We start from the raw sequence: 17077 nt of genomic DNA, 5'->3' as shown, positions 1-17077 counted from the left end.
AACCTCAACTAAAAATATTTTTTATAAAATAACTTTTTTCAAACCACAACCATAACAGCTACCACAATACCAAACACACTCTTAGTCTCAGTTGACAGGTTCAATATTTCTGTATTACCGTGGAAAAAAAATTCAGGCTCTGCTTGTGAAAGTAGAAGGCACGATCCTTGTGAAATTTCAACGAGGATAAAACGTGATGATATTACTGTGGTCCAGAAGTGATCGTGACTAATGGCGGACAACACTTAAACGTGGGCTGAAGAATTGCATTATTGAGCAGTGCCTTTATCAATTTGTCGAGCGGAAAAATCATCACATCGCTATATAATGAAGTCTCTGCATGCAACCTCTATCATGCATTAAGAACAAAAACTTACTCTGCAAGTGAGTAAATTAAAAGCTTAGCGGTTGTGTGCGAGTGTTTGGTAGAGATGGATAGCAAGAAAGTGAGTTTGTTTCTGATAGTGTCCTTACTCTTCATGGCGACTATTTCTCCTTGTGCTTTCTATCCCACTCACCTCTGATGGCGTTGATGAGATCGCTACTAGTAATACCAAGAACATTCCACTCTCAAATGTGATGATGCCTAAATCGGCGTACAAGTGCCTCCCTCCAGGTACATCTCCATGCTTAATCGGCGACGTAAGTTGTTGCAGCGGGATATGCTATTTGAAGTACCCACCAGTATGTGCTTGAAAAATTGTATCAGTAAAAACAACACCATGATCTAGTGGAATTGAAGAAGGTAGCTATAAATGAAAATGGTGGTACGTGAAGGCTGGAATAAGAATGAGAAATAAAACATGAGCTGGGATATAATTATTATATCCACGCTTGTTTATCTTCTTGTGTGTGCTCTTTTTTTCCTTTGTTGCAGCTGTGATTTCCCTAGTGTTGATGAGATCACTACAAGTAATAACAATAAGATTCCTTCTCAAATGTCATGTTGCCTTCAACCATTGAAAATTTCATTTTAAATCATGGTAAATAAGTGTATTTGAAATCAATATAATATAGATGTTCAGATCTACAAGAAAGTGGTAACTGCTTCTTCATTATTATTATTTTAATTAATATAGATGTTAAGATCAATTTGTATGTATTTTAATTAATCTTATAAATTATGAAATTAATAATTATATAAACTTATAATAATTTTAAAAAAGTATAACTTCATGATTATCAATAATTTCCTTATTATTTTATTTATTAATTAATATAAATATTCATGTCAGTTTATAGATATCTTAATTAATTCTATTAACTTTAAAATTAATAATTATATAAAATTTTAATAACCTTAAATTTTATAAAATTTAAATTAATAATTTTTTAAAAATGAGACTACACCTCTCTTAAGCTTTTTTTTTTTTTTGATTTACATGGGGTGTCCGGGTCAGCTTACGCGCACCATGACTAATCCCCATGGCCCACTGAACATCCTGCAAGCCCAGTGAGCATGTAAGGCACCGCAGGGGTAACAAACATACATAGTAAGATTCGAACCCAGATACAAAAAAAAAAATAACCTCCTCTCACCGTTAGGCCAGAACCTCGGTTGCGTCTCTCAATCTTATTGATTATGTTTGTCATGGCTTATGTGGACAGTACTCCTCCTGCGATGCTATCTTTGCTAGTATTCGAGGATGAACCAAGTGGACGGTGGATGAGCACTCTATAAATATGGATCCATGTGAAACTTCAGCAATTATAAAACGGGATGATATTGTTATGGTCCCCATGGTGACACCATCTTGGAGTACATCGCTTGTGGACCGCCGCTGAATTGCATTATTGAGCCGTTATCAATTTGTAGGAACAAATATGAACAAACATGCGATTCAATACATCCACACACTGACACACGCCCTAATGGACATCATGCCCTTTGAAATCTTGCGGAAGCAGGGGTTGAATTAATTGGAACGGTTATGGCCAAGAGCACCATTTGTCGGATCCGAGACAAATGGTTCATGAGCTAGAATGAAACTTCTTCTGAAAATATATGAAAAAAAGAAAAGGAGATCACGAAGTCGAAGTCTAGAGGTAATTTGTTGTGTAGCATAGATATGAAACTTGTTCTGGTATAGCGGGTTGATACGAGATTTTATTGGTATTTAAAAAATAAAAGGTTAAAAAATAAAAATTAAATTTAAAAAATACTTAAGTTTTTAGAGAAGATTATAAATTCTAAACAAAACGAGCTTCAAACTTAAACTTATATACACACCTATCAACCCAGACTCATGCTTAGGATTTAGGTCCGGTGTAGGCTTAGATGTGAGCTTGGGTTTATAGGAAATTAATATTTTAGATTACAAAAGATTATTCTAGAGAGAATAAGTTATATATAAAATGAGCTTTGAGTTTAAATTGACACACGTATGAACTGACCCAGATCAGGCTTGTGCTCAAGATTTAGGATAAGCATGGGTTCGGATATAAGTTTGGGTTTATAGTAAATTAATATTTTAGGCTATAAAAAACTATTTTTTGCTAACTAAAAAAATTATTTTTTCCAACCTATTATTTCATTCAATCCAACTCATGAATGTTAATTGTCTCTTCCACAAACATTACTCCAAATCTAAACAAAATTTTCAACTAAAAAAATTTGAATTTATAGCTACTATTTGTATGTTTAATTATTGATTTATTATGGTTAATAAAATGTTGTTAATAGTGGGAATTAATTTTGATTATTACCATAATTAATTTTTTAATATTGGATTGATTAAAAATTAGATCTAATAATTTTTATTATTATTTTATTTCTATTAGGTTATCAAGGTTTTATAACTTAACTACATAGTAGATTTGACAAGTTAACCTGTTATCGTTTCAATATTTATTTAAAAAATATCACCTTGATTTTTTTTTAAGTCATACATTTTTATAAATTTTCTATGTTGTTTTTGAATTTACCAAGTCAATCAAATCACATTAAATTAATTTTTATATAGTTATTTAAAAAAATATATATATTAACAACATTTAAATATTTTTTTATATTAAAACTTATCGAAGCCCTTGCTGGAAGTTTGCATAGATAGGTTGAAATTAATGAAACATGTGTTGATTGTTTTCAATTTAAAATTCAGGTTCTTTGTATTTTAATATTTTTATTCAAACAATTCACAGTTGTTAGTGTTTATTTTTTCAAGTTAACGGATACATGTTTAATGTCACTTTAAAGAAATTAGCATATTGTTCTGTGTTCCACAAGATTCTTCATTAATGGATCCCGCCCTAATAGGGTTCATCACCATTTGTTTTTATTGGACAGCTACACCCAAAGTTGATGGTCGTGTTTCTAGGAGGATTTTAGAGTCGTGTAGTAGGATTCAAAGCTGATGGACAGTGTTAGGCAATAGGACCCATCACTGACAGACTTTGTGTAGATTGGAAAGGAAAACTTAGGCAATAGGACCCATCACTGGCAGGTTTTGTGTAAATTTGAAAGGAAAACTTAGTTGTTGTGAGAATTTACTTTTTTTATTTTTGGATTAATTAATTTATTATCACTTCAATTACTAGAATCAAAGTGATGTTTTACAGTACAAATATCTTTGTAAATCTTATCAAGTGAGAATCAAGATAGGAGAAAAGAAAGAGAGAACTCTGTTCTTTCAATAATGAAAAACTTATTATTCTATATAGGTTATGTCCTTTTTATATATGATTAGAGAAGGGGGTTACTTCCTTTAGTAACTTCTCTAATAACTTGAATCAGACTCATCCATCATGGGTGGATCAGTCCTAGTCTAATAACTAATATCTCTCACTCGCCCATGAAGAACTGAATCTCTCTAGTACATTATACTTCAAACTTGCACAAGAATTTCATACTTGACGAACAGACCGTGCGATCTGAAGCATATAGTGAAAAGAGCTCCAATATATAAACCTAATATACGCCATATAGGAGACATCAACCTCATAATTAATTATTTCTTAAAGTGTACTAATATACCCTAAGCATTTTTAGTTAAATATGACTGAATATAATTCAATCCCTCAAGAATTTCATACTTAATTCATCCTTATAATTACAAGTATTCTAAATCATATCAAATCTATTTAAGTGATATGATCTCAGCCAATAAATATAAGTAACAGGTGTAAAACTAAAATTACTTTTTCTTTCGCTTTCATATCAATTAAATCTAAATTAACTTGCTTTTCTAAGAGTATTCCTTTAAGTCAAATCATTATATGACTATAAGATATACTCCTAAAGTATCGATCATTAATACATCACCTTATGATATAGTCAAAAGTCACAAAAAATAAGATTTTGAGATCTTAGATATGATCTTCAGGACTCACATAATAAAGAAGCAGGGATCCATTCTTTTATTCATGTAATGGTCGCTAGTACATATAGTATGAAATACATGCTATAGTGGAGTTTACTATTTTTTTTTAAGACAAAGAGTGTATGTCGTTGCTCTCCTTGTTAGAGAAAATACACTATACAAGTCTTAGTCTTGTTGCTAAAAACATAGACTTTAAATCAGAAATTCTCATTTACTCATTTTTCATTGTGGCAAATGAATAATTTCATACTCGGCTTCAATCATAAAAAACACCTAACAATAATCACAAGCACAGTCTTAAATACCTTTATAGTTGCTTGTCTACACTTTTAAAGAACAAGAATCTGTATTTGGCTGGGTCTCGTATGAATGTTTGTAACTCTTATTTGGAGGGTTTGCCAAGCATGCATCCTCCAAATGTTGATGGCTCTAATAATTTACTCTTGAAAAATTGTTAAGGAATGATTGAGCAGTTCGGATATATCTAAAAGCTGGATTACATTTAATTGATGATTTTAATGTTGTGACTTCATATAAAGGCGCCGGCAAGTTTCACCATTGCATAAAGCAACGAAAACAAAAGGGAACAAATTAATTGTTTTTCTCAAATGTTTAACCTCTTTAATTTCTCTTATTTCTTAAGTTATATTCTTTGAGTAAAGAACAAACACCATGGCACGTCATGAACCAGAATGGTTTCTTCATGATCATATCACAAGTGAAACTTGAATTGGTGGATTATGCTTCCCTAGAGGTTTTTTTTTTTTTTTTCCATTTCTTTTTCCTTGAATTTGTTTAGGGCTAATGAAGCCAAGCAAATGCTTATAATAGAACCTTCGTTAGTAGTTCTGTTTGTCACATATTTCCACTCAGAAACACGAAGTCAAAGGACATGTTGAATATTTTTCAATTTTTATTTTTTTTAATATCGACAAGATCATCGGCTAAGACAATAGTTGATTCACATGCTTGTCACCAACCTACAAGCTCTCCATGTAAAAATGGAAAGGATTACGGGTTGCATTTTTCATGGTTGTTTTGCATGCTCGTCATCAACCTATAAGCTTTTCCATGTACAAATGGAAAAGGTTACAAGCTGCATTTGCCAGCTTTTTCATTTTGCATGGTCTCTTTAGATATCAAGACAAGGTCAAAGACATATTTCATAGATTAACACTTGATGAAGCTAAAGACAACAAGTGTTTTTGATTTACATGTTCGGCACCAATCCATGGGCTTAAGCTATAAAGGGGCTTAGAGCCACATCTTGAATAGAACGATCTGAAGATGGGACTTTCAGCTTTTGTATTGCATCTTTTTCTATGCAGTTTTGCATTGTTCTTGAGTGCTTCTTCATGGGAACTTGACTATAAGATCAAGGCACTTCAAGATGCTGACCGTATTCTAGGACTTCCTGGCCAACCTCCGGTGAAGTTCCGGCAATATTCTGGATATGTTACAGTTGATGAAACTTATGGGAAGGCACTTTTCTATTGGTTCTTTGAAGCAACAAATCAGCCTGAAAAGAAACCTCTCCTTCTGTGGCTCAATGGAGGTAGCTAACTATCTACGAAGGCTCATCTATTTTTTATTTTTTAAAAAGAAAAGATGATTTTATAGAAAAATTATCCCTAAACATCCAGTTCATAGATTTTTTCAAAAAAAGAAAAATCCAATTCAACCTTTTCCATTACAATCAATGCTATCTAATATCATTAAAGTGCTTCTCTTGCAGGTCCTGGATGCTCATCTGTTGGGTTTGGTGAAGCTCAAGAGCTCGGCCCATTTTTGGTGAAGGAAGGCCCATCAATAGTATTCAATAATTACACTTGGAATAAAGGCATTTCTTCTCTTTTGTCCCACAAAATTATACTATATAAATATTTTCATTATGAATGAGCGGTGTGCAGTTTTCAGCTAACTTAAGCAAAGAAGACCACCTACTGCAAAAGAGGGCAGCATTAACATTTTTCCTTGTTTTATTGCTTTCAAATGATGCAGCTGCAAATTTACTATTCTTGGATTCTCCGGCCGGCGTTGGATTTTCATATGCTAATACAAGTCTTGATGTTCAAGGAGATAATATGACGGGTAACTGAACATTGGATAATAGAAGTTGATTATAAGATTTCAGAATTATCACTGCCATGACTGATCGTAAGAGCTTATAGAAGAAAAACAGATGGAGGGCTTGTAAATTTTGCATTCAAATTAACACTGTTACATTTGTTTTTTTGCTTAGCCTTGGATGCGCACACATTTCTCCTAAACTGGTTCAAGAGATTTCCACAATACAAGTCTAGTGAATTCTACATAGCAGGAGAAAGCTATGCAGGTATGTAAATATTATTGTTCTGAATATTACGCAAATTTGGCAGCTCTGAACTTCTGACAGCATTTACACGACTCAATTTAGGCCATTATGTACCACAACTTGCTGAAGTTATCTTCGATAAGAACAAGAATTCCACAGAGGACACTTACATAAATCTTAAGGGTTTCATGGTAGGTTTAATATGTAGATTAGAATCCTTGTTATTTTTATAGACATCATAATACTTTGGCTTAGAAATGCATAAAACAGATCATTTTTCCATACACAGCTTGTTCCATCTTGTGCAGATTGGAAATGCATTATTGGATGATGAAACTGATCAGAAAGGAATGATAGATTATGCATGGGATCATGCAATAATCTCAGATGGGGTGTACAACTCAATCAAGAGAAACTGTGATTTTACCACAAATCTGACTGAAGAATGCTGGGATTCATTATTGAAGTACTATAATGTCTACAAAATCATCGATGTGTATAGCTTGTATTCTCCAACTTGTCCTCTGGATCAACCCTTTGCCAAGTCTACAAATATGTTTGCAGTCCCAAAATCCCTGAAGACAATCGTATGTTCTTTAATTCTTTTTCGTTCCCTTAAATTAATCTTTCATTTAACTAATCAAGTAATGAGGTCCTTCCATACAGGATATTCTGCGTAGAATTCCAGCAGGATATGATCCATGTACGATGAATCATGCAACAGATTATTTCAATCTTCCATATGTTCAGGCAGCACTTCATGCTAATGTAACCAACATACCAGGACCATATGTCCTTTGCAAGTTAGTTTTATCTAAAACTCATTGATTAATTAGCAATGTTTCTTCTAAATTAATCTATTTGATGATATATGCTATCAATGCTCTTCTATGGTTAAAGGCAAGAATCTTTTATTACAACTTCTTTTCTTATGTGTTGTTTGGAATCTTTGCCTTCACCGAAATGATGTTATTTTTAATGATATTGCCCCTAACTTTCAAATTTGTTTTTTCATGGTGTGTCAAAGTATTTTTTTTATGGTTGAGACTTGATTCCAACTCTTTAGAGTTTAATATAGAGAATATTTAGTAAAAAGAAGTTGGTTTCTTATGATTTGTTTGTTCCCTCGTTCTGCTCTCCCCTGTTTTATGCAACAATTTTTGTGCTTTTTTTCCTCTACTTGTTTTTCTAATGTAAGTGAGACTATTATCTTTATAGTCTTTTTTCTTAATAAAATTTCAACTATTAACCAAAAAAAAATCTGTTTGAACAAGTGTACCTGAATTATGATGATTCTGGTTTATTTTGTGTCTAGTAATGATGTGAACAGTGCCTGGCAAGATTCGGCCACTTCAATCTTACCAGTAATAAAGAAGCTCATCAATGGGGGCATTCGCGTATGGGTCTTCAGGTAATTAATCCTCAAACAAAACAAAAAAAATTGATGCTTAAACATTAGTAATATTTGGGATTTCTGTATGGAATCGTCTATTAATCTTCTAAATTTATGCTCTACTATATAATTAGTGGAGACACAGATGGTAGAGTTCCAGTGACCTCAACCAGGTATACCTTAAATAAGCTTGGACTGAACATTACTGAAGATTGGACTCCATGGTATAACCACAGAGAGGTAATACATTTTCCACACAGGGATTTATGATCAGTTATAATAATAACTGTGTTGTTAGAACTGTCGAAAAGATTTAGCAACTCGTGTGGACCAACTCAAATGCTATGATTTTGTGTATTATTATAATAATTTTAAAGTGTTTTTATTTGAAAATATATTAAAATATTTTTATAATTTTTTTTATTTTTTAAAATTTATTTTTGATATCAGTGTATTTAAATAATTTAAACATTTATAAATAATAAATTTATAAAACAAATTTATATTTTTATAAAATATCATGGAGATAGCATTCCCAAACAACATCATATATACAAAACATCTTATCAATCTGAAATCTAAAAGAGTCTAAGAGCTTTTTTCGTAAATGTAAATTGCTCTTCACTGAACAATCGCTGGCAAGGAAACTAATTTCTAATATGATCTAGGTTGGAGGCTGGACAATTACCTATGATGGGTTGACATTCATAACAGTGAGAGGAGCAGGTCACCAAGTTCCTACATACGCTCCAAAGCGTGCTCTTCAACTCGTCAGACACTTCCTAGCCAACACGAAACTCCCATCTGTTGCTTTTTAATCAGCCCATGATCCAATTTGTCATGAAATTATCAAGCTGCAGAGCATTCCTCGAAGGAATTGAGCTTAGAATTACCTAATATTGTACTAGTTTTGTTTTTATGTGTTGATCCATCTTTCTAATTTACCCGTAAACTTGGTTCTCATGCAGCAACATCATACATGCCAAATTGTTCTAAAAGAAATGTCTTTCTTTGGGATTTCCTCTGTACCTTTCTATCTGTAATTTTGCATTATCATAATATGTCATCAGACATATTTGATACATCTAAATCAAGAATAAAAAGCTCAGACCTCAATTTTGGATTCACATGTTTGACACAAACTCGTAAGCTTTCACTCTATAAATTGAAAGAACTATGAACCACGTCTTGGGGTACCCCAAAAACTCATAAGCTTTCACTCTATAAATTGAAAGAACTATAAATCAAGTGAATTCACTTTGTGCCTTTCTTCGTCTTTTTTAGTTGTTGTTGAATGCCTCTTCATGGGATCTTAATCATAAGATCTAGATGCCGACCGTTTTACGGAACTTCCCAGCCAACCTCTAGTCAAGTTCCAGCAATATTCTCGATATGTTACCATTGATGAAAACTATGGGAAAGCTCTTTTCTACTCGTTTTTTGAAGCAACACAGAAACCTGAGAAGAAACCTCTCCATTTGTGGCTTAATGGAGATAACAGGAGTCCTGATGTTCAAGGAGATGATGTACTGAAAGTTGACCGGATATGGAAATTGATTGTGAAATATAATCTGGTGTTGCAAATGTTGTATGCGGGGATGCCAATTCTGTTAGTGTCTTTTTCTCAACTATTTTCTCATGATTAGCTTGGGACACACGCACATTTCTCCTAAATTGGTTCAAAAGATAATTCTATATAGCAGGAGAAAGCCACGCAGGTATACAAATATTACTGCTTGTTTGATAAAAACAGTTTGCTAAAATCAGATTTGACTTCTAATTCCATCATTTAAATTGCTCAAGTTTAGTAGGACATCACGTACCACAGCTTGCTGAGGTTATCTATCAATGAACCAAGATTTTTTTAGTATATTTTTATACTTATCTTTTCTAAAACTTATCATATTAAAAAAAATATATAGGTATAATTTTATCGTATTCTCAGAAAATATTGGGCTGATATATGCTATCATTAAACATGTCCACGTGAAGGCATGTTAAGTCTTGCATTAGATAGATGATAAGGGAATTTATAGCATGTATATTTTTTACTATTCATGCTTGATTTTAAAATATTTTGAATATGTTGTACAAGTTAATTAGAATTTTAATTTTTTTTTTAAAATTATTAACCTCGTGAAAAATTAATATATTTTTATATACTAGATTGTTAAGTAAGCAGAATCTAATAGTAAAGTAAAAACATTGATTGATTTTGGACTACAAAGGAAGTTATACAACTCAATTCTAGGTGTTCTTCACTATTTTCAAAATCTAAGATGAAGATCTACAAAATATATGAAAGGCATTGAACTTAGTTTTACTGTTTTGAAACCTAAAGAGCGAGTTGAAAAAACAAGGATTGAATCAAACCCGAACTTCCTGCACTCCAAATGCTGTCTCGGGTTATGGCTCATATCTCAAGTCTTAAAGGTCCAAAAATTACAAGATCAATAGTGCTAGAAACAAGATTTGAGTTTCTAGAATATCTCTAGAAATAAACATTTTTGAATTGCATATTTTCTACCTCAAATTTGGCCTGCAATATCCAGATAGGAAGGAATACAAAACAGAGAATGAAACTTTCTTCATTCCAGCAAGGGATAAAAAGGCCATAATATAAAAGAAATAATTCATTGATACTAGAGAGAGATTAATGTTTAAATTAGAAAAACCTGATTATCAACGCTAGGAGTCATTAATTTAATTAAGAAAGTTTAAGTAATATTTAATTAGTTGGTTGGTTGTTTTTAATCATTAATTTTTGTTTCGTAAACTATCCCATTCAATTATTCAAATAGATCATAATTTAAAGGATTTTGATAATTAGTAGTAATTTTAATAAATCCTTGTGAGATGATACTCCACTTATCATTTTATTACTTGTTACTATTCGTGCACTTATAAAATTAATCAACAATAGAATCAGGTATTATTAAGTCTGGTCAAATGAAAACCTTAAAAGTTACTGGTTCTGGCGATGGCCAGACCTAACTGACACTTGGTCTAAAACCTACCAAACCTAGTGTATGGGTCTTATGCATGCCAGACTCAAACACCATTTGGTTTTACACCTGTTACCAGGTCCAATAGCTTGGCCTGGCATGCTACCAAACCAATAAGATGGGCTTGTTACACATTATCCAAGGTTGTTAAGCTTAATGTTTTTATCATTGCATCCCAGATATGGTCAGATTCGAAACACTTATAAATTCAAACATAATACCTCAATTCAAAGTCACCAATTCTATAAATTTTTATATAAAATCTTAGATGAATTATTTCTTAATAAATAAGCTTGATTAAACAAGTTTATAATCCACCACTATTATTAAATGTATTAAAGTCTCTCATAGCCTACCATATATTTTATTTTTTTGCTCAATAAAATTAGTGGAATATAACTCACGATACAACTTAAAATATTATAAAAGTAAAATTACACTGCAATCCCTCCTCTCCATAAAAGAACAAAACTTATATATTATAAATGCACTATAAATCCTTCAAAATAAAAGTTGATAATCTTTATTCTCTATTAAATATATACTTGAGAGCATATCTTTTTAGAATATTATTGTATTTTCTCTCTCTAAAAAATACTTAAACATCTAAAAATTCTTACATCTATCAAATGAAACCTTTTTATAGATATCAGTTATAAGTCACATTGACCTATAAAGTAACAAATATAAGTTATTAATCACTTTGACTAAGAAAAATAGATGAGATTGTTATAATCAATTGATTAATCGACTATTCGACGTGAGAGTCTTATTTCTAAGTTATTTGGATATTTTTAGAAGTTTAATCTATGATGACAACAAGAAATCCACTAAGGACAATTACATAAATCTGAACGGTTTCAAGGTAAGTTTATCATTGCATTAATATTCTCTCATAAATTTGGAGTCCATGGATTAACCTTTAATGGCATCCAATTTATGACTTGTGCTGGAAATGCATCGTTGCATGATGAAAATGGCCTGTACGGGAGGATTGATTGTGCATGGGATCATGCAATAATCTTAGATGGACAGTATAAATCATTCAAGATAAACTGTGATTTTGTAAAAAAAAATACACCAGACACAAGGAACCATTAATGGCATTGTCAAAGTTATAATAGTGAACGGTCATAAGAAATTTCAGTTTTTTTAGTGTTGTAGGCTAATACTCCCATAATAAATGAGATTTTTGGGTAAATTAGCATTATATTTTTGCCAATTTTGTTAGAGGTAGCAAAAATTCAACATATATTTTCCATAACTGGGAAAAAAAAAAAAAACTGACATTGAAATATCAAAGGTTGGGGTCTGATATATGAAGGATTGGCATTTATTACAGTGGAAGGAGCAGGCCACCAATTCCAGGCAGCATGGCTCCGAAATCTTTTTCTTCAACTGGTGAGGCACTTCCTGGCCAACAGGAAACTGCCACCTGTTGCTTTCTTATCCTCATGATCCAAAGTGTCAGCAAGACAATTAGCTTGTGTAAAAAAGACAAAAGTCAGGAGATAAAATATCCAATAGAAAAGAAAAATATCTCTCGTTTGAATTTTATCATTTATGTTTTTTTAATGTATATATAAGTGTGTAATTCATTGAATATCTCGATTTAAGAAGCTGTTTTTATATTGTAATTCTTAAAATTATCATTTACCCGTGGGTCCTGTCAAAAGAATGATCCAACGTGTAAATAAATTTACCAAGATTTAGAACATTCAGTAAAAGAATATTCCATAAAGAGAGATGCATTATCTGGTGGACTAAACGTCTTTTAACGAATAAACCAGGTCAAAAACATACATACATACATACATATATATATATATATATATATATATATTCAAATTAAACCTTTTAAATTTAAAAAAAAAACATGAGATTTACTATGAATCCTATGTCGACCTAATAATTTCTTTTATTATCTTGGTTCGTTTCGTTAAATCCTCAATATGTTTTTAATTTCTTAAATTGGTTCGATAACAATTCTATATATATATATATTTGTGTTTTGATGGTCAACCTTGAACCAATTTTAAATATCTTGAAGGTTACTGTCATGATTATGAAAATGGTCAACATATGGATCAAACTTTGAACCAAAAGGTTGGATTTTCAAAGGTGTCGAAGTTTCAACCCAAAGCTCCGAGAAGTCCAAGATTTCGCTTTATTTTCAGCGCATGGCAACAAAATATCTACACAATAAAATGGTTACCAAATATTTTTCTCTAGTAATTTCAAAAAAGAAAATCATATGCACAGTAAATGAGGTGGTCCCATTTACAAATCACACACAAATTTGATGGTTGAGATTCTTTAGAAAATGAATTTGAGAAAGATTTTCAATAGGATTAATATTCAAGGGTGTTCCCACAAAATATAATGTTCACCAGCCCATTCATATGTGATTTGCTGAAAGTTGGTTAATTTTTTTAAATATAAAAAATATTAAAAATATATATAAAAAAATTTAACAGTGTTATTAAACTTGATCAAGTAGATTAATTTTAAAATCTCTCAACTCAATTATTTATCTAACTCAAGTTTTTAATTCCGTATAGGAGCTGGCTCGACTTAAATTAATCAATTTTATAGGTCCAAATGCAACCTTAATGATTAATAAAAAATAACTAAAAAAAACTTTAAGATGATATTTTTTTAAAAAAATATTGATACAATGACATATTGAATCAACTTCGATCCCTTTATAACCCAAGTCATAGATTTTATTGGATTCAATAATTTTTTATAATTTTTTTATTTAATTATATGATAAAAATAGATGCTCACAAAATTGAGCACCAACCTAACAATAAACATTAATTATTTAAGGCAATTATCCTTATAGAAAGTAAACAAGAATCAATAATTCAATCTATTTCTCAATCAATTCAATATTAAAAAATAAAATCAAAAAATAATAAATTAAAAACAATTAAAAGACAAAAAAAATATATCATATCGGTGAGTAAACTTATCAAACCTGTAAATTGAGTAAGTCAAGTTAGTATGCCAAACATGTGAAATAGGTTATGGATTTCATTGGAATTATAATTTATTTATTTTTAAAACTATTTTTATATAATTATATGGTAATAAAAATAAATGATTATGAAATTAAATACCAACTCAATACAGAGATTTTTCTTAGATTGCTATAACCTCATAAAGGTTTAAGCGAAATCAATTATAAAACTAAATTATTAATTAATCTAGTATCTAAGAATGAAATAAAAAAACTAATTAAAAAAATTAAATTTGTCAGACTCACGAACTAAGTCAACTAGCCAAACCTCTTAATAGGTCCATGAACTTTATAAAATTTGATAACATGACTTTTATCTGAAACTATTTTTTAATTATATGAAAAAAAAATGATAAATAAATCAAGTTCAATTAAAAAAATACTCCATCAAATTGTACACCGGGACAAGCTAGTTACCTTAACAAACCTGCCAACCATACTAACATTATAGAAAAGTAAAATAAAAAAATAAATTATGAAACTAAATTCTCAATTATTTCAGTATTAAAAAATGAAAACAATGAAAAAAAATTTGTAAAAAAAATCATAATAAAAATTAAAAAAATAAAATAAAATATTGTGAATTACTAATATTATTTATAGTGCAATGTGTATGTATAAACAGTGTGAACACTTTTTAGTTTTTTTATTATTATTAATGAGTGAATGTAATGATTTATTTTTCATGAATAATAGTATAAAAAAATTATTTATATGCTGTATGTGGTCATGATTTCAGTATTGATGACTTCCACACATGAATGTACATGGTCGTTGAACCCACCATTGACAATCTTTGGGCCCATTCTACTGCTACCACTTTTTTTTTTTTCCCTCTATATTTAGGGAATGGAAAGAGGGTCATCGGAAACAATTCAAACAAGCTAGGCGAAGGAATCTTTTTTATCATACCCTATACACGACACTTGAACGGCAACACAAGAGACCATTCTTATCTGTCTTTCTTTGAATTCCCATATCAAGAGAGACCAAAACAGAAGAAGAGTATATGCAGTCTGTAACAATGGCTTTATACTCGTTCTCTTTGCATCTTTTTCTTCTTCTTTTCTTCATACTTAGCTCAGCTAGAGCGAGTGAGGCTGACTTTGAGCTTACTCAAGATGTGTTAGCCCGACAAGAAGCAGACAGAGTCATTAGACTTCCTGGCCAGCCTAAGGTAACGTTCAAGCAGTATGCAGGCTATGTAACAGTCAATGAAAGTCATGGGAGAGCGTTGTTTTATTGGTTCTTTGAAGCCATTGAGAATCCTGAAGAGAAACCTTTGCTTCTGTGGCTCAATGGAGGTAAAGTAATTCATTATGCTCACCTTATTTACGTTTCCATGGTTCAAATGCATGTTTCATTTGCAGTTTCTCTTGCCACGTTCCATAGCTTTCCACCACTGAATCTCATGTCCTTTGCCCTTGCCAAGGACATAGTCACAAAACCTGAGCTAATATCATCCACACCCAGACCTGTTTGACTAGCTAGCTCCTTCCATAATCACATTCTGAAAAGGCATGTTCTGAATTACTTGCTATCTCTGGCAATCTTCTTATAATTAGGGAAATTAATGAATCAAGGCAATGCATTATAGCACGAGAACTGGTCAATGAAAACAAGGGTAGTTTACTCATAGTGTTAATATATAAAATAAGGACGCATACCAGAATATTAGTTACTTAAAGAAATTTTTGGTGGAATTAAGCTGTCAAAGAGTATAATAATAGATTCCATGAAAAATATTGATGATACGATTCAACTACCGAATGATAATTGACTAAGACTATGAACAAAATCATCATATTTTTAACCTATCTGTCGCATCATGAAACATGATCAACTTTAATTAATTAGCAAACACAGCACAACCATCTAGATTCCATGTGTGACCCTTCAAATTCATCGTAACAAACTATAACGTAATCCCTATACTCTTAGGAAATTAATAGCTCAGTCCCTCTATTTTTAAAAAACCCCATATTTTACCTCCATGTTGTCATTTCCACTTACTATAACTTAGTTCTTTTCCTCTAGTTTTCCATTATTAAAGTGCTAAGCCTTTACTTCATGTATAACGGATTGACGGTCAAAACTTCTCAATTGAGTAACTTATTTTTTTTAAAACATGTTGGTTTATTGAAGATGCAATAAGGACTCAATTATAATTTACTTTAAGAAACAAATATGTTGCTATTGACACCTCCAAAAGTCCATTGGCACAATTATTGTTTACACAAAATTTCAAAATTAATTATTCTCAATTTTGAGTGATGGTGCCACCTAAGTTGGAATTATTTCAAGTTGATTTGAGAATTTCGGCACTTTAAGTATTATATGTTTTGGGTTTTTAATTAAATCAGACAAGATATTGGTTAATCCACTCGATCAAGTTTTTAATGGCCTGATTAACTCAATCCGATCAATATTCTATAAATATTTAATAAAAAAAATACTTGTTAATTTACAGGTTGACCAACGACCTAACCATCCAGGTGAGTAATCATGTAATTATAGGACTAATGGGTGTGAGTAGCTAGTTCAGCATGATAATTGTACTGAAAATATTTCATTCCAAGTTATCAATCATTCAGAATCGTATATTCCATGAGGGATGCAAGAACACCAAAACCACACCTTTTTTATAATCCAGTACTATCAATAGTGATGTAAGAGTTCCAACTTGCTTTCATTTACTGCGAAGGTTGTATACTGCATTTAATGGCCGTGCCAAAATCTTGGGGGGGGGTTGTCTACGCCAGCCCAGCAACAACTTGATAATTGAAGTCTGCTGTCCTTCCTCCGTAGGGTCGGTCCATGCTCCAGAGGGACCAATCTCAAAGTTTCTTGATTTTAATCCTTGTTTCGCAGTATTTGCATGTCACCAAATGAGTGTTCTAAGATTCTTAACAAAAGTATGTGCTTAACAAATCTTTGTCTGTGACTGTGTCTGTGTCTGTGTCTCTGTGTATGTGTGTGTAGAGGGGGGGGGGGTTGGGGGGGGGGGCGCTATCAATTTGG

The 17077-nt window shown here is 31.5% G+C and overlaps 2 protein-coding genes across 2 annotated transcripts in view; both read left to right on the top strand.

Annotated features, from left to right (window-relative positions):
• Window positions 1–5606: 5606 nt before the first annotated feature.
• Window positions 5607–8844, top strand: LOC105124104 (serine carboxypeptidase-like 34). Its single transcript, XM_011023969.1, has 10 exons — window positions 5607–5874; window positions 6055–6159; window positions 6321–6410; window positions 6562–6654; window positions 6736–6824; window positions 6942–7220; window positions 7300–7436; window positions 7949–8044; window positions 8161–8266; window positions 8695–8844. Exons 1-10 carry the CDS (start codon window positions 5607–5609, stop codon window positions 8842–8844), a joined length of 1413 nt encoding a protein of 470 aa, XP_011022271.1.
• Window positions 8845–9736: 892 nt separating this feature from the next.
• Window positions 9737–17077, top strand: part of LOC105123941 (serine carboxypeptidase-like 34) — a 13139-nt gene continuing 5798 nt past the window's right edge. Inside the window, exons 1-3 of the mRNA XM_011023734.1 lie at window positions 9737–9744; window positions 11855–11861; window positions 15032–15360. Of these exons, the coding sequence (XP_011022036.1) occupies window positions 15066–15360 (295 nt within the window). The 5' untranslated portion in view covers window positions 9737–9744; window positions 11855–11861; window positions 15032–15065. The remainder of the gene's footprint in view (window positions 9745–11854; window positions 11862–15031; window positions 15361–17077) is intronic.

Source organism: Populus euphratica, unplaced genomic scaffold, assembly GCF_000495115.2.
Source record: "Populus euphratica unplaced genomic scaffold, PopEup_1.0 scaffold12.1, whole genome shotgun sequence".
Classification (NCBI taxonomy): Eukaryota; Viridiplantae; Streptophyta; class Magnoliopsida; order Malpighiales; family Salicaceae; genus Populus; species Populus euphratica.
The sequence above is the reverse complement of the archived record's forward strand: the minus strand, read 5'-3'. Positions and strand labels throughout refer to the sequence as shown.